This window comes from Syngnathus typhle, linkage group LG3, assembly GCF_033458585.1.
Source record: "Syngnathus typhle isolate RoL2023-S1 ecotype Sweden linkage group LG3, RoL_Styp_1.0, whole genome shotgun sequence".
NCBI lineage: Eukaryota > Metazoa > Chordata > Actinopteri > Syngnathiformes > Syngnathidae > Syngnathus > Syngnathus typhle.
Window position 1 is genome coordinate 11464257 of NC_083740.1, and position 27002 is coordinate 11491258.

The 27002-nt window shown below is 41.0% G+C and overlaps 1 protein-coding gene across 12 annotated transcripts; it reads left to right on the forward strand.

The window, feature by feature from the left end:
- Positions 1-127: 127 nt before the first annotated feature.
- Positions 128-24122, forward strand: pecam1b (platelet and endothelial cell adhesion molecule 1b). 12 transcript variants are annotated; one of them, XM_061273705.1, is made up of 16 exons: positions 8450-8729; positions 8817-8852; positions 11941-12237; positions 12656-12937; positions 13020-13292; positions 13525-13797; positions 14409-14687; positions 15505-15783; positions 16288-16389; positions 16505-16535; positions 19114-19193; positions 20957-21010; positions 21258-21347; positions 21794-21850; positions 22680-22702; positions 23866-24122. In XM_061273705.1, the coding sequence occupies exons 1-16, from the start codon at positions 8684-8686 to the stop codon at positions 23965-23967; spliced, it is 2304 nt and encodes a 767-aa protein (XP_061129689.1). In that variant the 5' UTR covers positions 8450-8683; the 3' UTR covers positions 23968-24122. The 12 variants fall into 12 exon arrangements, 9 of the variants coding, with proteins under 9 accessions (XP_061129692.1, XP_061129698.1, XP_061129689.1 ...); XM_061273708.1 differs by lacking the exons at positions 8450-8729; positions 8817-8852; positions 11941-12237; ... (3 more) ...; positions 14409-14687; positions 15505-15783 and adding exons at positions 128-310; positions 401-436; positions 756-1037; ... (2 more) ...; positions 3716-3994; positions 5107-5385; XM_061273706.1 differs by lacking the exons at positions 16505-16535; positions 19114-19193 and having other exon boundaries at positions 8451-8729.
- The last annotated feature ends 2880 nt before the right edge of the window (positions 24123-27002 follow it).

A 27002-nucleotide genomic window follows, 5' to 3' on the forward strand; every position in this document is an offset into this window, starting at 1 on the left:
CAATCTGTCAAATTCAAGTTATTACCAAAAGCACATCCAGTCACTTATACAATAGACTTTGTAAAGGTGTAAACATCCTGAGGAAACCACACTGGCTTCCTGTCAAATAAAGGCAAGCTGCTGGGAACGATAACCGCTGCTGGCTGAGGTAGAGCGCCACCTTCGTGCCACCCCGCCCACCAACTACACGCCAGCACCCATCGAGGCCATTTGGGTCGAGGACCGTCGGCCACAGCGGGATCATTGAAGAGCTCCTCAGACGCCATGGGCCGCTTTCTGCTCCTGTTAAGCTGCACGCTCGTATCTGACTGTAAGCTTGTCTTATCGCTTTAGAATTCTTCTTGGAGGAGAAAATTCATTGACTGATGTCTAATCAGGTGCTTTTAATTCTTGTTCCAAGATCTCCATCCATGGAGAGGGACCAACGCACAGTCCAGTAAGTACTGTACATTATACTGGGAGATGTCTTTTAAATCTTTTAATGTCTTTTAAATGTTTTTTCTCTGTCCTTTAACTTGATGATCTTTGTAATTTTTGTGAGCCTAACTGTGAGTGGGGGCAAATGTATTTATTTGTTTGTTTGTTTGTTTGTTTGTTTGTTTAATTGGTCAGTTATAATTTAGTGCCGAGCAACAACTGTCTGTTAACGTGATGTGACCATGAACAAGATTCCAAGAAATGTTACTGATTAAGAAAATCATGACATAAACGAAATAATATCGATTGTATATTGTATACTTTTGCTCACTCAATAGGTTTGTCTCCACCTCTGCTTCATTTGAACAACACTGTCTTGAGTGAGGGGGAGGAGGTAACAGCTGAATGCACAGCGCCGGGAGAACCGGGTTCTATCATTTTCTACTTCTATGATGATGCCAAGGAGATCCTAGAGGATAGGGTCAACTCCGACTTGTCCGAAGTCAAGCTTCACTTCAACTCTGTTGGCATCCACAAGGTGTACTGTGCCTACACCGTCCTGGTGACACCGAATTCCTTCAGGTCGGACAAAAGCAACGCTGTCACCATTTCGGTCAGAGGTACGGGAAATAATGTTGTGTAATTCAATCACGTTGACAAACATAAAGAACTTGTTCACACTAGTTGGTCTTGTTTCCCCAGAACTTCCCATTGCGCCAGTTTTGGAGATTTTCCCTGACAGCAATATCTATGAAGGAGACACAATTGACATCATGTGCACCATCAGAAACCTCATGCCCGGCATGCACGGAAATGTTCACCTCTACCTGAGCCATGGGACCCAGCTTCTCAGCAGTGGGTACACCAATGTCAACCACACCATGATCACCTTGGCCAAGGACTCTGAGGAGTTCGAGTGCAGACTGGAGATGGGAAATATTGTGAAGGTTGATACAAAAAAGATTTTGGTGACTGGTAAGTATCTTGTTCTGCATGGTTGTACATTCTACATTTTAGGATTGACAGTATGATGTCAATGCGAAGTAACCGCAGAGATCGGGTGGTTAGAATAGACCTGGGCAATGTACGGCTGCAGGGGCCACACTGATCGGCCCTCACTGTGACCTTGAAGTCAAAATATAATGTAAGGTTTGGACATATGTTAATGCCTACATTTTTTGACTGCATCCACAGAGCTGTTTTCAGTGCCTACACTCTCAATGTCTCCAAGCGAAGTCTTTCAAAGGGACCTCATGACGCTGAGCTGCAGAAGTGACAGCTTCGCTTCAGAGAGGCTCCACAGGGACGAGTTGACTTACAGTTTGGATTCGCCAGAGATTCACGTGATTCCAAAGAGCACCGGCGTCTTTGTTAGCAAAGCTCTGGATCACGAATTCAACTATACTTGCATCGCTCAAGCCAAGGGCATCAGGAAATATAGCAAACCTTTGACCGTCATTCCTAAAGGTGAGCATGCAAGCTTCTATCGTATATTACACAGCACGCCACACAATTGAATACAAAATGTGTTATATTTTAGTATACGTATATTATATTTAGTTAATTGAGCCCCATAAAATATGACAACATAATAGCCCCTTCATTGTTATTATATTTTGAAGCCTAGCTTCTACAATTTCAGAAGAAAATAAATCCACTATTTTAAAGAATGCTGTTATTTGTCTAGTAGCAGTTAGATCAAATATACCAGTGGTGTCCAAACCACACCCCAGAACCATTTCCAGCCCACTATCTATTTGGACCATTGTAAGGGAGAAGAAGGGAAAAACAAATTTGTTCTCACCTCTCACGTCCTTGTTCTTCACCAATCCAAAATCGCAAAACACGCCAGGGAATTGTGATTGTTTGAGTCACTGTCTGCTCTGTATTGGTGCTTAGTTCTGCTTGCTCTGGATTTGATATGGAATGTGGAGATGTGATTTTTTTCACCGATTGGAATAGGGAAGGAAAACCCCCACTGGGATACAGAGCCGATGACAATTCAAAAATCCTGAAAATCTCGATTTTTTTTTTTTTTTTTTCAAACTTTTCAGCTTTTTGATTTCAGAGTGAACTTTGGCTTCTATGATTGATCGCTACCCTAAACGAACTCGCGCAGCGATGGCGTCTTATTGTTGCCGGTGACTTAAATCAACTGTGTTTACAGTCTGCTTCCTAAATTCGTCCAATATGTGAACTGTGCCAGTCAAAATCTAATGTACAGTGTGGAAAAACATTAGGTTATGTTTGTTCCAACCTTAAACATGCATATAAAACCACAGCGTCCCTCCTCCTCGCTGGCTCTGACCACGTACATACTTGTCCCTCACACCCACATATTCCCCGCTTCGGTGGAAAACTAATCCACAAACAAAGACAAGAATGACCTGGCCCAAAGAAAACTAAAGAGCACTGCGACGACAATCCCAGGAAGATGTGGAAGGGCATATAAGATCTGCATGTATTGTGTATCTGCATGGCCAGGACCCTGGACAGCTCATCCCTCCTGCCCCTCCCATCCTGTCAGCAACACTAATAATGATTGCACCATACCTGTTCCCAGCTTGTTCGCAAATCTGCCTTCCACCCCGACCCCCACTAGTTTGCGTACAGAGCAAACAAATCCACCGAGGACGCCATCGTCATAGACCTTCACCCAGCGCTGAGCCACCTGGATCTTCAGGGGAACGATGTGAGGATGCTATTCATTGACAACAGCTCAGCATTCAACACCATAATCCCAAGCATTCTCATCAACAAACTGTTCCTCCTCGGCCTGCCCACTTCCATCTGCAAAGGGATAAAAGACTTCTTAACAGACCGCCCGAAACTGTCAAATGTGGGCCACCCCACTCCCTGACCATAACACTCAGCACTGGCTCCCCATAATGACGTGTACTCAGTCTTTTACTGTACTCGTTGTACACCCACAACATACCATTCCATCCCTCCAACTCCATCATCAAATTCGCCGACAATACCGTCGTAATTGTGCTCTGGAGGCGATGAGTCAGCCTATAGGGGTAAGGTCGAGACACTGTTAGTATGGACTCGAGCGCATCACTTTCAGTATATACCTCTTTTACAATGACTTCAAAATATTCTATTGTATTCCACGTAAGTCGACACATCTCTAAGATAACGAAAATATTTTACTGTGTATATTTCTATTAGTAGAGCGTACTTTAGCATCTCTGATTGTAATTCTTATTGTTGATTGGATGATGACATATGATATGACAAAACATGACATGACATATATAAGTGCAGTCAATTTACCATTTGTTGCCCACTTTAGTACCTGTGTCAATACCAAGGATCTCGGTGGTTGGCAAAGCAGTGTTGGGACGTCCATTTAAGGTCCTGTGTCAGTCGGACATCGGCAGCCTGCCCATAAACTACACTTTACTGAAAGACTACGAGATTCTGAGCACAGCCAGTGTCAAAATGCCTTTTGAACAGGCTCTGTTCACCGTCACCATCCACCAGCCTGATGAAATCAACAAGTTGATGTGTGAGGCCAAAAACAGTCCGAAGGAATCCCCACTCAGCAAAAGACTGGATGCTACTGTTGTTGGTAAATATCTGACACATCAAGTTTGTATATTCTATATTTACTATACAGAGAACATTTTCAAATTCACATGCGCAGATTTCGGGGGGGACCCTGCCTCCATTTTTGTTTGACTAGCTCACCTGCTTGCCTGCTTTTTGTTATTGCTCGAGCCCAAGCCATGTCGAATTGATTTTATTTTATTATTTTATGTCATAAGAATTTATTTTTTGCTGACTTGCTGACAAGCACGATATATTCAGTGGGAAATCTTTTATTCAGGCCATAGCTTTGTCTAATACTAACCAAAAGTGTTTTGTCATCATCTTATGCCGTCTATAAGCAATTACAAGCCTTTTTTGTGGGTATCAATTATGCTACATTTACAGCCCCATTTCAGGACACGACGGACAAAATAAGATGTCTTGAGAGAACGTGGGGTAACAGGACAATCAAACACGATCAGTCTTGACTGGCGAGAATTTTGAAACATCACAAAAAGATGGCACGGTAGTCAGAGTACAGATTAGAAACCTAGTTGGCCATAGTAAAATGGAGTGAAAGCAACTAAACCTGACAGATTGTAAGGGTTTGTCAAATTTTGGTGGTGATTTATAGTGGGACGACTTGCATGTGTTCCCCTAACCCTCCGTATATCCTTCTCCACACGTCCTGTGACAAATAAATACACCATGAACCAGCTCAGTGGCCTAGTGGTAGAGTGTCCGCCCTGAGACTGGAAGGTTGTGGGTTCAAACCCCGGCCGGGTCATACCAAAGACTATAAAAATGGGACCCATTGCCTCCCTGCTCGGCACTCAGCATTAAGGGTTGGAATTGGGGGGTTAGATCACCAACTGGTTCCCGAGCGCGGCACCGCTGCTGCTCACTGCTCCCCTCTCCCCCAGGGGATGGATTAAAATCACATGGGGATGGGTTAAATGCAGAGGACAAATTTCACCACACCCAGATGTGTGTGTGACGATCATTGGGACTTTAACTTAACTTAACTTAAAAGCAGCGAAAAATTCCATAGCCCACTACGTTTCGAGCAAAGCTCCCGACAAAAAATGTCTGTTTGTGGCATAGCGAGGTAACTATTTGCATAACAGCCCTCCTCTGGCTTTTCCTCCACAGTACCTCTGTCTCATCCGACCCTCACCGTCATCCCCGTCTTGCCGGAAATTGCAGAGGGAGATCATCTCTTCCTGATCTGTGGTGTGAAAGGCACCCCGCCCATCACCTTTAAGTGGTATCGAGAAGGCAGCAACACCCCGATCTTTACCACCACCTCAGACAAGAACAATACAGACTACCAGATTCAAGCTCTGGCCAAAGGTGACAGTGGCACCTACTACTGTGAGGCCATCAATCACGCCAACAATGTGGTCCGCAGCGCACCAGTCACCATAGAAGGTGAGGACTTGGATGTTTATTCACATGCTGGATAAGAATAAAATAGCTTCATCAATGCTATTTTGAGCTGGTGGTGTTGTTTGTTTTAGTTTTGTGTTAGCAGCCTCTTACTGTAAATCACTACTGTCTATCCATTTTTACCATTTAGTATTTTGTTTTTGCGTCATGGTAATTGCTAACCCATCTTTGAACAATCACATTTTAAATTCTACCTCACAGAGCCAGAGGGCTCGACCTCAATGGCATCAACATTTTTCCAAATTGCGAATGATTGGACCCCAACGCAAACGTAACAGTCTTGAGAAGGTTTACAGAGTTTATTTCACAAAAAGTGCACCTAAATAAGAAACAAGACACTCACCAGAAAGCAACGTGACAAATCAGTGCCTTGCTAAAAGGGATCTAGACAATAGTCAAGAAGCATACTTTCTTTTCATTGATGACATAAACTTCATTCGTCATTTGACTCTACTGTATCTCTCTCGGCAGTGATCTCGGTGGTGATTGTCTCCTTTGCTTTGTCTTCCTTCAGCCTCACCTGGCAGTGGGGAGCAATGATTACTATATGTCCATCTACTCAGCTGAGAAGACGCTCAGATAACACACCAGCATCCATCTCCAACAAACCCAAGCCCTTCCCACAGCCACTTTCACTACCAATAATCCCACCCACTTTATGAATTCAGAGTGTATACATCATGTTGTACATCCACCCACCCATTTCAGTGTTGGCTGCCGATATATCACCATCCATCCATCCATCCGTCCGTCCATCCATCCATCCATCCATCCATCCATCCATCCATCCATCCATCCATCCATCCATCCATCCATCCATCCATCCTTCCATCCATTTTCTGTACCTTCTTATTCTTATGATACTTATTATTCTTATTAGTAGTAGTAGTAGTAGTAGTAGTAGTACGTAGTAGGAGGAGTAGTACTCATAGTAGTAGTACTAATAGTAGTAGTGGTGGTATTATTAGTAGTAGTAGTATTAGGAGTACTATTATATGTGGCCAGGTCGATAGAAGCACTTGACCAAGCACAAAATATTTTTTATGTGAGCTTTATTCGCAACTGAACAAAGGAATTTGTACACTATTAATAAAATAAAAACCAAGAAATGTAAGTACTTTGTGTACGTGTGTGTGTGGGGGGGGGGGGGTGTTGGTGGTTGTGCGTGCGCGTGTGCATGTGTGATATTAACCATGTGGTGTGCGGGGCGGATGCGTTTGTACTAAACACTTTTTCATTGTGTTGTTTGCGCACAAGACGCCCATGGAAAGCCAGTTGTTAGCTCTCCCTTCTAAACAGCATACACTAAACAGTGTGTTTTAATTACACAGTCGAAACAAATGTGTTTTCCTTATATTAAAAAATTCAATACCACTTACGCTGCCCTGCTGTCCACACCCTCAGCACAAATCTCAACCGCCTCAGATGACAGAAGAGCCCCTACGTTTGGTATCCAAAGGATGACCAACAATGTGCCACTTCATGGGGGCTGCAGCTTTGCTTTTAGTTGATCATTTTTCTCTTTGTTTCACAATGCTGTTTTAACTCCGCTTGTATTTTGTGTGCCTTGGTCTGGCTGAGATAGGTGGGAAATGTGAAAGCCTTCGTTTCATACACTGTGACATACAAACACACACGTTGGCCCTCCTCCTTTCAATTCCGTCTTCGACTCTTCCCACTAGACACGCCAAGCTTTCCTTTGAACCTGAGAAGGAATGGTTGTGTTGAATGGAGGTCAACATAGGTTCCGTCAATGAGCTCTTTTCACAAACACACACACATACACAGTCAGCCGCTATAGTTTTGGCATGGGGGCTTTGCTCGCAAAGTCCTTGCATCAAGTTTTAAGATTTTAGTCCAGAAACCAAGAGACTTAAGTAATGTAAAAGGAAGAGTGAAAACAGTCAGATTTGTCTCTGTGACTTCTGCCTGTTGTTTTTGTCTGGTGGGAGATGAAATAAACCAAATACATTATTGGACGTTGCCCTCTTGTTGACTGCACAAAATGATATTCTGCGGCCCTCATGTGCGGCTGGCCCTGACGCGTGACACCTTTAGCTGGATATGGACTGTTTTTAACACTAAAAACTTGGTGAGGACAATTAAATCATGTGAAAAAATCTTTAGTATAATTGAACCACTTTTTACAGACACTGTATTCAGCAGAGCAGTGTACGGGACATGTACATTAATCCAACACTTTATCCTTGCATGGGTCACAGGGTCATGTTCAACCAATAGGAGGAAAATAAAATAGTGTAAAATAAAACATGTTTTTCATTGTCCTGGTATGTTTAGCCACTTGCAGGACCTCAGAGATTCATTAATGTGCTACATTGTCTTGACCACTGAGGAATTCCGATGAGGGCCCTGAAGAATGAATGCCATTCCAATAACAACCGCTTCCACATCTTTCATGAAATTAGTTTTCGCTTAAACAAAAAAAAAAAATGATAACATGGGTTTGGAAATGAAAACATGCATTAAATCAGTCTCAATCTCTCAAATTCAAGTTACTACCAAAGCCACATCCAGTCACTTATACAATAGATTTTCTAAAGGCTTTAACTGAGATCTTTGTATTTTCCCCAAATGCCGGAAAAAAAAGATGTACCGTAATTTTCGGACTATAAATCGCACCGGAGTATAAGTCGCACCAACCATAAAATGCCCAAAAAAGTGAGAAAGAAACATATATATGTATATAAGTCGCTCCTGAGTATAAGTCGCCCCCCCCACCCAAACTATGAAAAAAAACGCAACTTATAGTCCGAAAATTACGGTACTGCTCCCGGATCGCAAGACCGGACTGAAGTCTTGGCCACTCATCTACGCTTCGATTTATGCCAGTAAGAAGGTTCAGTGGCGCACTAAGTTGATTTCAGGAAGCAACACAAAGAATGTCTGCGTATCTGCCTTCTGTTGTTCTTTTTACCTGCTCAAACTCTCACAGCCAATCAAAAAGGGCAAAGGCCTGACTCCTGCACTTAAAACGGTCAAACATTATTATGACTGTCATTCTACAAACACGCACACAAGTCCAGAGGACATTCCACAGCAGCACAAAGTGAACCAGCGTGGACATCCTGAGGAAACAACACTGGCTTCCTGTCAAATTAAGCCAAGCCGCTGGCTGTTGGGAACGATAACCGCTGCTGGCTGAGGTAGAGCGCCACCTTCGTGCCACCCCGCCCACCAACTACACGCCAGCACCCATCGAGGCCATTTGGGTCTAGGACCGTCGGCCACAGCGGGATCATTGAAGAGCTCCTCAGACGCCATGGGCCGCTTTCTGCTCCTGTTAAGCTGCACGCTCGTATCTAACTGTAAGCTTGTCTTATCGCTTTGGAGTTCTTGGAGGAGAAAATTCCTTGACTGATATCTAATCAGGTGCTTTTTATTCTTGTTCCAAGATCTCCATCCATGGAGAGGGACCAACGCACAGACCAGTAAGTACTGTACATTACACTGGGAGACATTTTTTAAACATCAAAAATATATCTCTTTCTATTTTTATGTCAGTGTGATTTTATGGTCATCTGCATATACAGTAGGTCTTGTGGATTTCACTGGTTTAGTAGTCATGTGACACATCTTGGGCAAACAGCTGAAAAATGTTCTTAAATTCTTAATTTGCATTACAATCACAACCAAAAGCTGTACATGACATTGAGTTGTGTGGTCATCCACTAAGTCAATACAGGTTCAATGTGAGTTAGTGAGAAAGTTTGTTATCACAGCTCTGGGTGTAGTGTGTGGCGTGGTGGAAAAGTTGACCAGTACAGTCTTTGGGAACACGTCAGCCGGCATTGTCACACACACTTTGTTCACTCACTGATGGAACATTTGACTCGGTCCTCATCAGCTGAGCTTTCATCAGGACCTCCTGGGAATGAGGCTCTCGTATGATATTGATATTGTGATGTGACGGACAGCCTTGTTTGGCTCTGACAGACTGTTAGCAGAGCTGACTTGTTTGGTTTGTACCTGCTGTTTTTGTTGGAACTCCCGTCTTAGGAGAGATTGGGGGGGCGTGAGCCGTTGCTGTTTGGGTCAAAATTCTACGGATAAACTTAAGTACGGTATGTACAAGTGCACCTCGATGAATTTGAATTAGAAAAGCTATTCCAGTAGGTTTCCAGTAGTATTTTTTTTTTTAAATATGTTTTATGGTTTCATTGTTCAAAGTTCTTGAGATGATGAATTTTCTATTTTTTAATGAAATATTGCTGTGTGGTGAATCCTTACCCTAAGGGTCATCTACGTGGTGCCCGCGGACACTGACATCACATGAGAAGCTCACGGACATATTCTATCACAGTGATGGGCAATTATTTTGTTGAAATCTGATCACTGGGAGAGATGTAATAGTTGCACATTGTCACCCTCTTTTTTTCAGAAAACACAAGTAACTAAAACAAATTCTGATTAATTGCGATATTTATCAATTTTGTTTCAGGGTGGTATTTTTTTAAGAAAACACGAATAACTAAAACTAATTCTGAATAATTGTGATATTTATCCATTTTGTTTCAAGGGAGGTAGAAATTAGATCATAGGTGTCAAACTCAATGCCTTATATGGCCCGCCACACCATTTTATGTGGCCCGCAAAGACAAATTGTGCATTGACCTAATGTGTCAAAAGAGAAATGACGAATTGTCTACACTTTTAAACTTCATGTCAGTGCAACAATTACAAATTGTCTTCACTTTTAAAAATTTGAAATATTGCTAGCATTTTTTTTAGATATCTGAGCAGTTTTTACAAGTCTCAAAACTAGTTATTCATCAGTTTGTTGTACAGTCTGTACTGTATAAGGCGTTGATAGTCATAATGGCCCTTTGAGGGAAATTATGATGATGCGGCACGTGACAAAAATGAATTTGACACACATGGTTTGGCTGATTTTAGCAGAGATGGCCAGCATCCTAAGGGGATGTTGAAGGCAAAAAAAAAAAAAAAAGGCGAAATATGACTGCTATTGTCGAGGCTGATGATATAATATTTATTGTAGGAGTTTCTTGCCATGAATCTCATAACATATAACATTATTCAAATCAGTTTGAACAGATTTGTTATTTCAGAAGTCTATCAAACTGGGAGGCTTTCGCATTAATCAGATTTTTATCAAACTGGTAGGCTTTCGCATTCATCCTTACCCAAGAAGTATTGTAGGTCTCAGTTTCAAAAAGCATATCAAGGAAATATTACCGTAATTTTCGGACTATAAGTCGCACCGGAGTATAAGTCGCACCAGCCATAAAATGCCCAAAAAAGTGAAAAAAAACATATATATGTTTATAAGTCGCTCCTGAGTATAAATCACCCCCCCACCCAAACTATGAAAAAAAAAACGCGGCTTATAGTCCGAAAATTATGGTAATGTAATTTTTTTGATTCAGTACTGATATAAGTTGTTTCCCCACAATATCCTTATTAATTGAAATGCACCTATATGCACCATACAGGCCCAGATGTATTTGCTTAAATGGCCCTTGCAAATTTCACCGCAACTAGATGCTTTTTGGACCCATTAGCAAAGTTCTGGCATGGACAAGTGAGTTTGGGATCACTGTCGTCTTGCGACTGTCCAAAGTTCACCTTGAGGTGAATTTGAAGAATCCGGAGGTTCACTTTTTTCATCACTCGGTCTGCTTTGTGCCGTGCACTAGCACCACCGGCAGCAAACCTACCACAACCATGCTTGACAGTTCACCTTGATTTCTCTAAATAGACTTCTTGTCATTGCGACCAGAGTCCAACCTCATCTGACTGTTTTGGCTTTGTTTCCCTTGTTCATGATAGCATCTACAAATTTCAATTGAGCTTGAAGGTGTTGATTTCAGAGCAGAAGCTTCTTTTATGGTCACTACGCTCTCATTCCATGGTGATGAAAAGCTCCCCTCACTGTGGTCAGAAACACTGGTGTTCCAGCAGGTTTCATTTCATTGTAGGCTCCCGACTAATTTCCGTCACATTGTTTCACAATAGCTCCAACGGGGTTTCCCATATTGTCTTCGTTTTCCATATTTGTTCTTCGCTAATTTCCTTGGACTTCGCCATTGTTGGGAAAATTACCCGAGCCAGTGAGTGCTGTCAAAAGAATTCTTGTAATGCTGATGAAAATGCTCGCTGATGAAAAGTTAGTTGAACTTTTATTTGACTTTTGAGTGTGATCAGCTGGAACTGACAAGTGAAAGAGACTAAAGACTTAAAGGCGTTACCAAAGACTAGTCATTCATTGCATCTTTTTGTTTTTATTCAAGATTTTCGGTATTTCGACAAATTTATGGCCTTTCACATTACAACTGTGTTTTAAATTGATCTAAATTTCAAAGTTCATTCGTTTGCTTGAAGTTAACAGCATCATTTAGAATGGTGCGAAAGATTTTGTTTCCTAAATGTCTCATTTCCGTCTGAAAGAAGAAAATACAAATTTACTAGCCCTAAATAGTATATATATTCATTCAAAATCACAATTACAACCTCTTCATAATTCACAACTCCTAACATGTTTTGAACCCCACCCTACAGTGTTCACTATAAGGGACATCAGTATATCTCTTGAGCCCGGGTCCGATGTGATGCGGGGCACCAATGTGACTGTGCGCTGTCAGGCATTGGTCAGCAGCTCAGGCACAGGCCAGCTGAGTCGCGAATACACAATCTTCAAGGATGGCGTCACCGTGTACACAAAGACAACCAGCAGCTCTGGTGATCTCCTGTACCGCCTTCCTGATGCCCGCGTGTCCAACGCGGGCAAATACAAGTGTAACATCAACATCAAAGGCAAGCAGATGACCAGTGAGGCCAAGAAACTCACAGTCACGGGTAAGTGCATCTAGACACAAACAACAACTGTGCTTTTATTCTGATCCAGGCAGTTTTCCTCCTTCTAATATGTTTCCAAGATTCAACACAAAGCAACAATTAAACTGCAAAAAATAGTGTGTAAAAATTAGGGCATCTTTTAAATTTAGACGATTACAGTTCTTCGATTGGATCCCAATTCTTGATTTCTCTGATTCGCAAAACAAAAACTTTTTGAGTTTTAATGCGAGTGGGGGGATTTATTTTATTTTATTTTCATTGGTCAGTTATAATGGAGTGCTGAGCAACAAGTGGCTCTTAACGTGTAATGTTACCATGAACACGATTCCAAGAAATGTTACTGATCAATGTGGTTGAAAATCATGACATAAATGAAATAATTTTGGTTATGTATTATATATGTTTGTTCACTCAACAGGTTTGTCTGCACCCCTGCTTCATTTGAACAACGCTGTTGTCAGTGAGGGGGAGGAGGTAACAGCCAGATGCACAGCGCCAGGAGAAACGGGTTCTATCATTTTCTATTTCTATGATGATGCCAAGGAGATCCTAGAGGATAGGGTCAACTCCAACCTGTCTGAAGTCAAGCTTCGCTTCAACACTGTTGGCATCCACAAGATGTACTGTGCCTACACCGTCCTGGTGACACCGAATTCCTTCAGGTCGGACAAAAGCAACGCTGTCACCATTTCGGTCAGAGGTACGGAAAATAATGTAGTGTAATTCATTGACGTTGGTAAACATAAAGAATTTGTTCACACTGGTTTGTCTTGTTTCCACAGAACTTTCCATTACGCCCGTTTTGGAGATTTTCCCTTACAGCAATATCTATGAAGGAGACACAATTGACATCACGTGCACCATCAGAAACCTCATGCCCGACATGCACGGAAACGTTCACCTCTACCTGAGTCGCGGGACCCAGCTTCTCAGCAGGGGGGACACCAATGTCAACCACAGCATGATCGCCTTGGCTAAGGACTCTGAGGAGTTTGAGTGTAGACTGGAGATGGGAAATGTTGTGAAGGTTGATACAAAAAAGATTTTGGTGACTGGTACGTATCTTGTTCTGCATGGTTGTACATTCTACAGTTTAGGATTGACAGTATGATGTCAACGCGAGGTAACCGCAGAGATCGGGTGGTTAGAATAGACCTGGGCAAACCCTGGGGGCCACATCTGGCCCTCCCGCAGTCTCTGACCAGCCCTCCCTGTGACCTTGAAGTCAAAATATAATGTAAGGTGTGAACAGATGTCAATGCCTACATTTCTTGACTGCATCCACAGAGCTGTTTTCAGTGCCTACGCTCTCAATGTCACCAAGCGAAGTCTTTCAAAGAGACCACATGACACTGAGCTGCAGAAGCGACAGCTTCGCTTCAGAGAGGCTCCACAGGGACGAGTTGACTTATAGTTTGGATCCGCCAGAGAGTCTCCTGCTCCCAAAGGGCACCGGCGTGTTTTCTGGCAAAGCTCTGCTCTACGAATTCAACTACACTTGCATTGCTCAAGCCAAGGGCATCAGGAAATATAGCAAACCTTTGACTGTCATTCCTAAAGGTGAGCATGCAAGCTTCTTTTACCATGTTTATTACACAACACTCCACAGAATTAAATACACAATCTATGTATATATATTGTATACTAGTATATTTAAGTACTATATTAATTTAAGTAAATTACCCCACATAACATATTAAAACATACATAAAACATATACAGTGTATACATTTCAGTTTTGTTATATTTTGAAACTGACAGAAATCCCTAACCCTAAACACACACACACACACAATTTTAAAGGATCCAGAACCATTTCTGGCCTACTATCTATATTGAGCAGCTATTCATGATTTGTGATATGGCGACTTGGCTGGCGACCAGTTCAGGGTTCACCAGGCCTCTTAGTCAGCACACCCACAATGTAAAATGTAATACACACATACACACCACCGCAAATATATTTGATAGTGTATTGCAGGTGTTACCAATTGTTAAGGATCAATCTATGCAATATCTCCTCTAATGATCTATTATTGTCAATTTCCAAGTTTGTTCCTGTGAATGAGTGGATGTGAGGGATTCTATAAGTATTTAGGGCACCATACGGTGTTGATAAAACTCTAAATAAGTGCACTCAATTTACCATTTGTTGTGGTTGCCCATTTCAGTAACTGTATCAACACCAAGGATCTCGGTGGTTGGCAGACCGGTGTTGGGACGTCCAATTAAGGTCCTGTGTCAGTCGGACATCGGCAGCCTGCCCATAAACTACACTTTACTGAAAGACTACGAGATTCTGAGCACAGCCAGTGTCAAAATGCCTTTTGAACAGGCTCTGTTCACCGTCACCATCCACCAGCCTGATGAAATCAACAAGTTGATGTGTGAGGCCATGAACAGTCCGAAGGAAGCGCCACTCAGCAAAAGACTGGATGCTACTGTTGTTGGTAAATATCTGACACATCAAGTTTGTATATTCTATATTTACTATACAGAGAACATTTTCAAATTCACATGCGCAGATTTTGGGGGGGGACCCTGCATCCATTTTTCTTTGACTAGCTCACCTATTGCCTGCTTTTTGTTATTGCTCAGGCCCAAGCCATGTCGAATTGATTTTATTTTATTATTTTATGTCATCAGAATTTATTTTTTGCTGACTTACTGACAAGCACGATATATTCAGTGGGAAATCTTTTATTCAGGCCATAGCTTTGTCTAATACTAACCAAAAGATTTTTGACATCATCTTATGCCATCTATAGGCAATTACAAGCCTTTTTTGTGGGTATCAATTATGCTACATTTACAGCCCCATTTCAGGACACGACGGACAAAATAAGATGTCTTGAGAGAACGGGGGGTAACGGGACAATCAAACACGATCAGTCTTGACTGGCGAGAATTTTGAATCATCACAAAAATATGGCACGGTAGTCAGAGTACAGATAAGAAACCTAGTTGGCCATAGTAAAATGGAGTGAAAGCAACTACAGATTGTAAGGGTTTGTCAAATTTCGGTGGTGATTCATAGTGGGACTGCTTGCATGTTTTCCCCTAACCCTCCGTCTATCCTTCTCCACACGGCCTGTGACAAATAGATACACCATGACAAAACTTAAAAGCAGCAGAAAATAATGACCAAAATCCCATAGCGCACTACGTTTCGAGCAAAGAGGGTTGCTCCCCACAGAAAAATGGCTGTTTGTGGCCTAGCGAGGTAACTATTTGCATAACAGCCCTCCTCTGGCTTTTCCTCCACAGTACCTCTGTCTCATCCGACCCTCACGGTCATCCCCGTCTTGCCGGAAATTGCAGAGGGAGATCATCTCTTCCTGATCTGTGGTGTGAAAGGAACCCCGCCCATCACCTTTAAGTGGTATCGAGACGGCAGCAACAACCCGATCTTTACCACCACCTCAGACAAGAACAATACAGACTACCAGATTCAAGCTCTGGCCAAAGGTGACAGTGGCACCTACTACTGTGAGGCCGTCAATCACGCCAACAATGTGGTCCGCAGCACACCAGTCACCATAGAAGGTGAGGACTTGGATGTTTATTCACATGCTGGATAAGAATAAAATAGCTTTATCAATGCTATTTTGAGCTGGTGGTGTTGTTTTAGTTTTGTTTTAGTTTTGAGTTAGCAGCCTCTTACTGTAAATCACTACTAACTGTCTAACCATTTTTACCATCCAGTATTTTGCTTTTGCGTCATGGTAATTGCTAACCCACCTTTGAGCGATCCCATTTTAAGTTCTACCTCACAGAGCCAGAGTGCTCGACCTCAATGGTATCAACATTTTTCCAAATTGCGAATGATTGGACCCCAACGCAAACGTGACAGACTTGAGAAGGTTTACAGAGTTTATTTGACAAGAAGTGCACCTGAATAAGAAACAACACACTCACCAGAAAGCAACGTGACAAATCAGTGTCTTGCTAAAAGGGATCTAGACAATACTCAAGATGCATATGTTCTTTTCATTGATGACATAAACTTCATTCGTCATTTGACTGTACTGTCTCTCTCTCTCTCGGCAGTGCGCTTAGCCCTCTGGAAGAAAGCGGTTATTGTGGGCTTCTGTCTGCTGATGGTGTCTGTGCTGGTGGTGGTGATTGTGCTGTGCTTCAGGTCCAAGAGAGGTAGAAACACCTACAATCCTGCAGCAACTCACACCTCCTTAGTTTGACTACGTGTGAGGCAACCTTCTCCCACCCACTTCCTCCTGCTCTTCTCACATCTCCTCTCTTATTATAGGTAAAAGGGAAGCAGCTGCTGAATTGTCAGTGTGAGTTGGCTCCACTACTTGCTTCCTCTCAATATGACAGATGGTTTATAGCGGCGTTAGTCACGGTGTATGGGTATTGTTCGGTTGGCTGAGACTGAGGCTAAGCGGTGAGCTGGCGAGCCAAAAGCTTACATCTTGGGTGACCCAAACAATTTAGACAGCTCTGAACACAGGCGCGATAACATCAAAAATGCAGAAGATCCAACTTAAAGATGTGCTGTTGTCACAATCGCTTAGGTATCTACAGATGAACAATTTCTAAACTCTTTCCACGCTTAATATGGAATATGGACACTATTAAACCAAGGTTTTGTTGAAGCTCCGTTTGGTTTGATTTCAGCACTCACTCTTTTTGGGTAGGAGCCGATCAGGTGGATATTTCTGATTTATATTTGTCAAAGAGCTCCAAATACAGGCAGACTTGTGGTTTGCCCTCTTCAGATCATCTCACAGGTTTTTTATTGGATTTAAGTTAAGTTACGGACCCCAGCTTAGTTAACATAAACAAGTGGCAACACAGAAGCTACAAAGGTATGTTGTTATTGGGGATTTTACATTATTGTTGTATAGCAGAGCATCGCAGTGTACAGAGGTTGGGTTTCAAATCTCATCTCCAGCCGATCTATGTAGAGTTTGCATGTTCTACCCGTGAATTCAAGTTTTCTTCAAGTACTTTGTCTCAAATTCACAAATAATGCTTGATAGGTTCAAGACTCTAAATTGTGTAAATGTAAAAAAAAAATGGTTGCTTTATATGTGCCAAGTAATTGACTGGCAACCAGTCCAAGGTAATAACCAGAGTCAGCTCGGATAGGCTGTGTCTCACTTGAAAATAAGTTGTTCAGAAAATGGATGGATGGATGGATGGATGGATGGATGGATGGATGGATGGATGGATGGATGGATGGATGGATGGATGGATGGATGGATGGATGGATGGATGGATGGATGGATGGATGGATGGATGGATGGATGGATGGATGGATGGATGGATGGATGGATGGATGGATGGATGGATGGATGGATGGATGGATGGATGGACAGACGGGTGATTTTAGAACATCTATCCATCTATTATCTGAAACAATTAACCTCATGGGGGTCACAGGTATGCTCGTGTTTAATCAGTAAACTATAAGACAATATATAAACCAAGACTACATCTAAAATAACAAAACACTGTCACAAAAGGTGAACCACACAAATTCAAACAAAGAGTCCAAGGCTCCTTTTATCAGAAACTTAAAAAAGTCCAAACAACAAAGGTCATGTAAGGGTCAACCATGACCGTCAGATGCCCTAAACTCAGGTAAGATATATAAAGCGCCACAAAATCAAAAGTTATACACAGAAACAACAATGTCTACTCACATTAAGTCACAGTTAGAGCTGCAGTTCTCAAAGCCCTTTTAAGATCAATCTATTACAATGGAAGTAAGCTTGACTTCCTTTTCATTTTTATGTCAAACATATGTGATGGAAACATGGCCAGAAACATCACCCTTGGTTTTATCACTTTATAAAACATTACCTTACTTGCTTTTGGGAGGTTGCCCGTATGTTTTAACAATATGATGCCTAGCTTCCGTATTGCCACTCTACCCCACAATCCACACACCCAAAGGAAATTGTTGTAGCACGCCGCCAGTACTTTGCTCAAATTCCAGCAGCTCCTTAAATGTTGCTCTAAAACCTTTGTCAGCCTCCCTGACCAGTTTTCTTCTCATCTTTTCAGAGATTTTGGAGTGACATCCATGACTTAGTCATGTCACTGCCGTATGTACCATATATGTTTATATTCTGTGTAATGTTGTGGTTATTCTTTCGAAATAGTCTCACAACTGTTACATTTTGTTCAGATGTGCAGTTTTTTTTTTATGAGTACAAAACACAGACTGAATATTACATCTTGATAATCCCTCCACTTCCTCTCATTGTACGAACAGACGAGTCAGGCCAAACTGTCACAGTCACATAGGGAGTTGTCTCGTAATGGTGACGTTTTCTAGAACCAGAGTTTCCACGATTGCAATCAGCAAAATCAAACATTTCTCTGGTGTACTATAATTATTTATCATTGAAATATCCACATTGGATTAGTATTTTTAGTTTACAGGATTTAAAATTAATAAGAGTCGGGTTGAGAATTAAAGATTACTCCAGGAACCGTTTGAAATAGCTCAACCATTTATGAGTTTTTTAATGAAAATAATGTTTTTATCTCCATTAAAAAAATAAAATACTCAGAACTGTCTATTTGTGATTGGATCACCCAAGATGTCGTCACTGGATCAGAACCGGCATCAGAAAATTGTCGGATAACGCCCTGCTTGATGTCCTGCTTGGTTGAGTCCATTGAGAGATTGCTATTACTTCCATTATGACCACTTGAGTCACAACTACAATGGTTTTAGCTAGCAATTCAGTATTCGTTCATTTAATCCTGAAAAATTGAAGTAAATTAATAAGAGTTTTTTGGGGGATAAATTTTAAAACACAAAATCTCTAGTCATCTGATATTTTGTAGACTTCATGTGTTGGATTTCGTCCAGTTGACTTTATTCTCACCATTTCTCAGAAAGCCTTCGAGCCCTAAATCAGATGACTCTTTAACAGTGATTCTAACCCACGACACAGAGGTTAATAATGCAGCCCCAGGTAGATTTTTTTTTAATTTACTTTTTTTCTTGTGATCCACCGGCTGTCTTCATCAGTCATTCCTCCAACCACTAGTTCTTTCATAGCATGTTTTGTGTGGGAGCCATTGCGATCCATCCTCACTTCATCATCCATGATCTAATATGCATGCAGGGGTCACGTTGTTGTAACTTGACGAGCATTGTTGAATATAAACATCTGTTTTGTCCATGATATCTTGGTAGTGTCACGTGAGAGTGTTTAGTCTCAGACATTTTGCATGTACATTGTCGCTCTGTGAATTCCTGAGGCAACCAAAACAGGAATGGTTTGTTGTATGGAGGGGGGAGTGTCTGGACTAGCAGGAAGATGCTGCTTAGAGTTTGAATACTGGTGAATAACATTGTCAAGTGTTGCAAACTGTTTAGAGCGCCCGTTATCATCTTGTTCCAGACGGAGCACCACACTATGATGGCATGGAGGGGAGGGTGACCAATGGGACACGAGCTATGCGCGCTGTCGCTTCCCACTGACATCAGCAACAGGAGCAGCTTCAGTATTCCAGCCACAGTGTAGAGATACCCTGCTTTGCAAGGGACGGGGAGCCCCTTAAAAAATGTTTGAAGGTTCGCCCCAAAAAAGGAAGCTTTTCTTGTCCCCCACGTTTTTTCACATAGAAGGATGTGTTACAAGAGAAATGACTCGCCTCCTGCTGCTCCCTCTCCCCTCCCCCTGCAATCGAGAGGGCTTTGATTTCTTCTCTATTTTTTTATTTTTATTTAACATCACTGTCTTTGTCCTGTGTTTCTTTGTATGCCATGTGTCGGCGGGTCCATGTTTTTACAATGTTAAGACTTTAGCTTTTGTATGTTTGAACATCGTTTATGACTGTTTGTTTTTCAGATCCCTTTATCACTATCATAGGACATTTGTGTGTGTATATTTTGGTTGATTCCTTGACTTTGCTCAAGTCCTTTTAGAATAAATGAATTGGATCTATTTAGATGCGTGTCATCCCCATTCATTTTGCTGGAGGTGTTGCATGAGTGACACTAAATCAATTTGGAAAAACACGTCTAAGGTTTTTTTTTTCTTTCTTTCCACAATGAATTATGTCCGACAAAAAGTCATACACACAAGACCGTGGCAAAACTCCCAACAGTCTTCATGCTACCTTTATTTATTCCTCCTAAAGGAATGCATGCAGTGACTTCCTTTACAGAGTGAAACAATGGACTCTGCGCTAAACTTCCTATGTTGACACAAAACAGCTTTTGTTAGTTTGAATGTGGGTAGCATGCAGGGGAAATTAATCTCATAAACCTTTTTTAAGCGTCTTGAGATAACATTACCATCTGGGGATAAGCAGTTTTGGATTCATAATTTAATGCATAATAGTGAGCTGGCAAAGTTAACACATTCAGATGTTCCTAAATTCTCTAACAATAATAATTCAGTATTTTTTTTTTTTTTAAGAGATCATTTATCCAAAGTTTACTGTTTTAAGAGCATGCTATAATTTGAACTATTTTAACAAAAAAAAAAGCTTAATACTAACTATAAGACTGCTATTCGTAGATTGCAACATTTCTTCTCTTTTAGCAACTAAAAATGAATCAGGAAAATAATTATAATGTTTCTTCACAAACTGCTGTGATATTCAAACCTCTGTAATTTGGGCTTTTGATTAACTGTTGCTGTATGTCCTTCTAGCTTCTCCCCGCAGCAGATACTCAGTCCAACTACACTTATTTTTTCATTGTGCATGTATTTCTTCCATACAGGGAAAGTGGAGAGAGTAGATATCAGCGTGTGGAGTGAGCGGCCGCCTGTAACAGGTGAGCATGTCCGCTTACTATTGTCATTATAAGGCCTGATTACAATGAAGCTGCAGACATTTAGTTTCGAAAAGGTTGAGATGCTAAAGTGGCACACTTTTTGGAATGAGAATTTTAAGGGACAAATACAGAATTTAGGTTTTAAATGTAGGTACAGGTATTTGCTTCTGATCATGTTTAGGCTAACAAAGCAGCTTTGCCAACTGTGATCACTCACCATGAATTTTTTATTCATGTTGCAATGCAGCAAATGATGAAGAAAGCAGCATGGTGTCCAATGAGCCTGATGTGGAGTACACTGAGGTGGTGCATCCTCAGCCAGCTGACCCCTCCAGAGGTAAGGAGTCCTCCACACTCTTCTCTGTCCCACACTACCCATCATGCGTTTAAATTTTCCCTTGTGCATTCTGGACATTCATGTCTCCTCCCTTTCATATCTCCCTATTGAAAAAAAACATCTCCTTAGTTGATAAGGGAGTAACACTTCCTAGGTGGGGCCTAATTACCCCTAATCAAGACATCTCCAGGTAGTTAGAACTGTTGGGATAACTGGTGGGATTTCCAAGACTCTTCTAGATACTATAAACAGGAAGGGTTGAGCTAATTGCTGAGTGGGGCTCTGATACGGAACCACTCTTCATGAATGTCCTGTGAGCTCAACACTGTAGAATGTCACCACTGTCTATTTTTGCGTTTGGTAATTATACATCAGACACTGCTTATCTCGACCCTGTTGCCTTTTGTTGACAAAAGAGGCTAATGTGTTGATTTTTACATCAACAGCACCACTAAAGAAAGGCACAGAAACAGTTTACAGCGAGCTCCAGAACTCTCCGCATGGTGAGTTTGATGTCTTTAAAGTTACCCCATGGAATAAAATGTTCAGTTTGATATTGAAGTTTACTCAATTTAATAACAGTTGGTTGTGGTAATGGCCAGAATATCAGCCAGTAAAACATCTCTTTAAAAACACAATTAAAAGATTTCAAATGTTGTGCCTTTTATTGAGGAGAATTCTACATTCCAGCCAAAATTCTGGCTCCTACAGATTGGCTGGTGGTAATTTGGGACAGAGCTGCCCACAATCAAACATTACTACTGATCTTATCTCACCGTGTGTGTAAAGCCCACCAGTTCTGGAAATCATTGTCTTACCTTCCAGTCTCTCTACCAACATTGGGCAAGAGCTGTCAAAAGATGTCAGGGACAACCTTATTGCACAAGGCTGGACTGTGTTACAAAAGCTCTATGCTCTAGCTCTGGAGCTCTATGCAAGATTTGTGTAGTCAGGATTATGGAATTAATGAGTTGTATTACTGATGGGTTAGGTTCAACCTAAGTGACCGAACTCACCATTTCCCGTTACTGCTGGAAGAAGCTTCCTGCTATTGATACAGCAGCCATATGCAGTATGCTGTCAAGCATCCCTCTGCGCACTACGACTTCCTTTTCAACAGTGACTAAAGAATTTTTGCATTCTTATAAGACTGTGGTTTGAAATGATAATGGTAAAACCAAATGGCGTTCTGTTTGCCTGTGGCAGTGAAACAAACATGAGTCAGCTAGGTCAGCCGAGTCAAATGAGTCATGACGAGTAGCCTCCCTCTGATGTCAGAGGATGAACAATACACATCCAATAAACCTGACCTATGACCTTTTTCTCCTGTAGGTGCCGATGACCATCAAGGCTATGTAAGTTTCCTGCAATCACAACCATGCAACCAGGCTAAATATTGATCTCGTAATTATGAACATTGAGTGTTTTAACCACCACTCTCAGAAGTTAGACAAATATTGATGTATTTTTAGGACAGTCTACTAGCAACAGTTTTTTTATTGGGCATGTTCGCTGAAAGCACACACACACACACAAATAAGGAAAACTGAACTGGTGAAAATATGTTCCACAATTGAGCTTCGCTTAGTTCTCAGTCTTTCCATATATCAAACACGAATGATGTTTTAAGCCTCAAATATTTTAATTCACTTAACAGGGTCTTCAAACTCTAGTTGAAGAAAACAAAACATTGAGTGGTAGTACATTTTCAATTAAAGTAGTTTTCCAATATTGTTACATAAGAATTATCAGGTAATTAATCAAGAGGAATTTTAAATAGTTATTGGAATGCTTTTTGTGAAATAGAGTAAAATACAATTGCAAGCCATAGAATGAAAAAGTATGATGTCCACGGCAACAGCTGTAGAAAATATTCAGCCTTTCCAAATGTAATAATGCTCAGTTATGGCAGAGAGTGATTTCAGATTATGTTCATTATTAATTATTGATCAAAATTGAATATTGTCTTTGTAAATCAAATATTTGATACAACTCTTGTCTTGAACATGTTCTACAAGTGGTCAGTGAATTTTATTTAGTGCACCATGATATACAGTAAGAGTGATACATTCTCCTCCATTCCTGTTCTCAATATAAAATATTTAGTTAAGGTGTAGTTTTATGCAGATGATTTTATTTGTGGTATTGTCTTCATACCACTACTCCTCCTACATACCACTCCATGGCATGCTTCAGTTCCTCCCTGTTTCAGTGACCCTCAGCAGGCTGATGATCCACAGCAAGAGGGAAACCGCCGTCAAATTTTCCAAACAAGAACAAAGCCGCTTGGGCTGGGGTTTCCTTCCTTATCGGCCTCCAAGATCAGCGTTGCGCCTCAGTCAAATTACCTTGAGGCCAGACTCAGCTTTATCATCTCTGTTCTTGAACGACTTGAGTCCATTTGTTGTAACAGTCATTACTCCTAACAGAAAAATGTTATGCTGTGTTTTGGGGGGCAAATATGACCAGGTGATCATCCTTGAATCAACTTTAACGCCGAACGATGCACTGTGTGCAGGGTTCTGTGGAATACGCTGATCTGAATGGTGAACAACATGAGATGAATCACTATCCAGTTGAGCACAGCAACTGCCAGGATCTGCCAGTTCCAGTGGATTAGTCAGGCTAATATTCATCACATACGGTTTTCTTTCCATGACACTCACATGTCATAAATGCACTGGGTGTCCTCTTGTAGCCCCTCTGACATTTCAATCAGCAACATAAATGACTGCTGTAAATATTTGCTCATTAATAAAGGCATGTGTCATTTTTGCTGTGTTGTGCCATTGTTTATGGTCAAGATGTAGCTAGCGTATTTGAGGGTCATTCCCTCACTATGTAAATTGAACCATAAATTATATATTGAATATAGTATATCCATCCATTCGTTTATTATATTGCTCATTAGGGTCACGAGTGAGCTCGAGCCGATCCCAGCTGACTTTGGGCAAGAGACTGGGTACACTCATGGATGGGTAACTTAAATAATGGAGGGGGCCACAATTTTTCATTGTTGCTACCAGAGGACCACAGAGCATCACACACTTTCTGACCAGGTGCATGACAAAAATGCTATTTTAAACATGGACAAAATATGTGCATACATGCTTTTAATATACATTTTTTATATAACGTTTTCACTGCGTGTATTAAAGATCCACTGCCTGAATGACAAAATAACTTCACTGTGTAATTTATTTTGTCACGCAAGAAAATGTTTTTCATGAAAAAAATACCATTCAAGGACAGCAACTGCTGAACAAGAAATCATAGATGAAATGCAAGAATTCATTTTGTACATTTTTTCACAAAAATGAACTCACTCAAAATGTTAACATTATCAAGGTTTCTATTGACTATGTATGTCCTGCATATCATTTCAAATTCTTAATTATTAGGCCTATTCATGTAGTGCAGCGCAGTATAAAGACTCACTGTAAGCGCAACTAAGACATGTCTGCCACCTAGTGGTAATTATGAAGATATTACAATTTAAAACTACAGTCGACCATGCATATTTATTTCGGAACCCGTGGATTGGTGAATTTGCTGTTTTTCTGTTTTGTTTTCTCTTTTATATTTTTCCATATATTTGGATTTTTCCTGTTTCTAAGGGATCCCCCTTATTAAATGTTATGTATTACTCCAACCATTGGAAGAGAAGCAAATAAATTGCCTTGATATTTTTTTTCTTTTTCCAATATAAAAATGTGGGTTGGCTAAAAGATTGAGCACTCCAAATTGTCCCTAGGTGTGAGTGTGAGTGCGTATGGTTGTTTGTCTCTGTGTGCCCTGCGATTGGCTGGCAACCGGTTCAGGGTGTCCCCCGCCTACTGCCCGATGACGGCTGGGATAGGCTCCAGCACGCCCGCGACCCCCGTGGGGACTAAGCGGTACAGAAAATGGATGGATGGACTTATATTGATTCACTGTATCCGTAAAAGGCATATTATCCTACGACTTTCGTCATTGTGTGCGGCCTGTAGCGTCATCTAGAGGTAAAATAACACTACATACAGTGATTTACAGAATCAGGCTAATATATTGTACTTTATCTGGTAAAGCACTATTGTTCTTAATTTGTCCTTTGGAGTCCTTTAATACCTTTTATACAATACAATAGCGCTTTCGCAACAGTTGTCAGCTGTTCGCAACATAGCACGTTACATTAAATAATACAACAAAGCACATCACAAAACATTGGCAAAAAAAAAACATAACTATTCTTCTATATGCCTTATAATTCAAAGCGGTTATAGATGAAAGATTCAATTTTATTCATGCTTTCAACCACCGGTTTCAGTTTTGACATTATTTTGACTCTTTTGGAAATCAAATTAAAAAAATATATGCTGTTGAAAAAGTGATCAAATGTTTAGGCAATTTATGCAAATTAATCTACCTTACAACTTCCTCAGCTCATTTTGTAGTTGGCTCAATTTCTAATTCCTTTCCATGAGTGTCTGACAAATTTAATTACCTGTCCTTCCCCTGCCTGCTCAAATTGTGTAAAACAGTGAATAGTAAAGTCCCATTTTTTGGCAGCAAGTGAACATGGGCATGTGTTCACAGATTGTCCTGCTTGCCTAACAATAAAATGATACACGTGTGCAGTATGTTATCTTAGCGGAGTGGTAGAACATAGCACTTGAAAAAGTACAAGCTTTAATGACACACTTGAGCTAATACGCATCTGTTGTTATTTTGGTGTGGCTATGCAACAGGTTTTTAAATTTTTCCACGTAAGCCTCCAATTTGCTCAGTACCCAAAATTGGGAAATACTGCCCTAGGGCAAGGCATTGAAAACAATTTTTTAATAGTATTTAAAAAAAAAAAAGATATCTATTGTTTGTTTTTTTTAAATACATATGTATACGTCACATCTTTAAAGACCAACTCAAAATCTGTCTTTTTCCAACAAGCAACCAGCAATTCGATGAACTAGTATATAGATTGTAAGGTTGCGTCATGTTCATACTTAATGCAAATGAATGTCCCATTGAATCCATATCCCATGAATGTCTTCATTACTTCAAGGCTAACATGAGCCAGTACTGCTAGGGTTGGCATGGCAACTGCACCGGGCACTCAACGTGGTCTGCCTCGCTCAACACACTCTGCCAACGTACTTGTTAAAATCCCATTAAACTTTAATGATGTAACGTCATCGGGATGGTCAAAACAGCAATTCAGATGCTCTGTGTGCGTGTGTGTTCGTGTGTGTGTGGTTGTGTGCTTTTTAAAATCCATGTCCTTTTCCCTCAAATAATTGTACTTTCTGAGCTAAATAGCTGCTGTCAATTCAACAGGCAAAGCAAGGCCATTAATTTACATAGTGCATTGCGTGCACAAGGTAACTCATTGTTCTTTATTGATACTATTAAAAATACAACATTTAAAAGCATTAAAAAGAACTAAAGAGGAGAAATAAGCAATTAAATGCACTCTATGATTCAAGGAAATTCTGGTCCGCCATCCAGCATGTCAGGAGGGGGAGCAGTGCAATATGCCTCCCTTTGAGGAAGCAGAATCTGGGGACTGAGGTGGGCTCTTCTACCTCTGGCATTGAAGTCAATGAGGTGGTTATAAAATTCCCAGCGTTCCTAAAGCCGTGGTTCTTAACCTTGTTGGAGGTACCGAACCCCACCAGT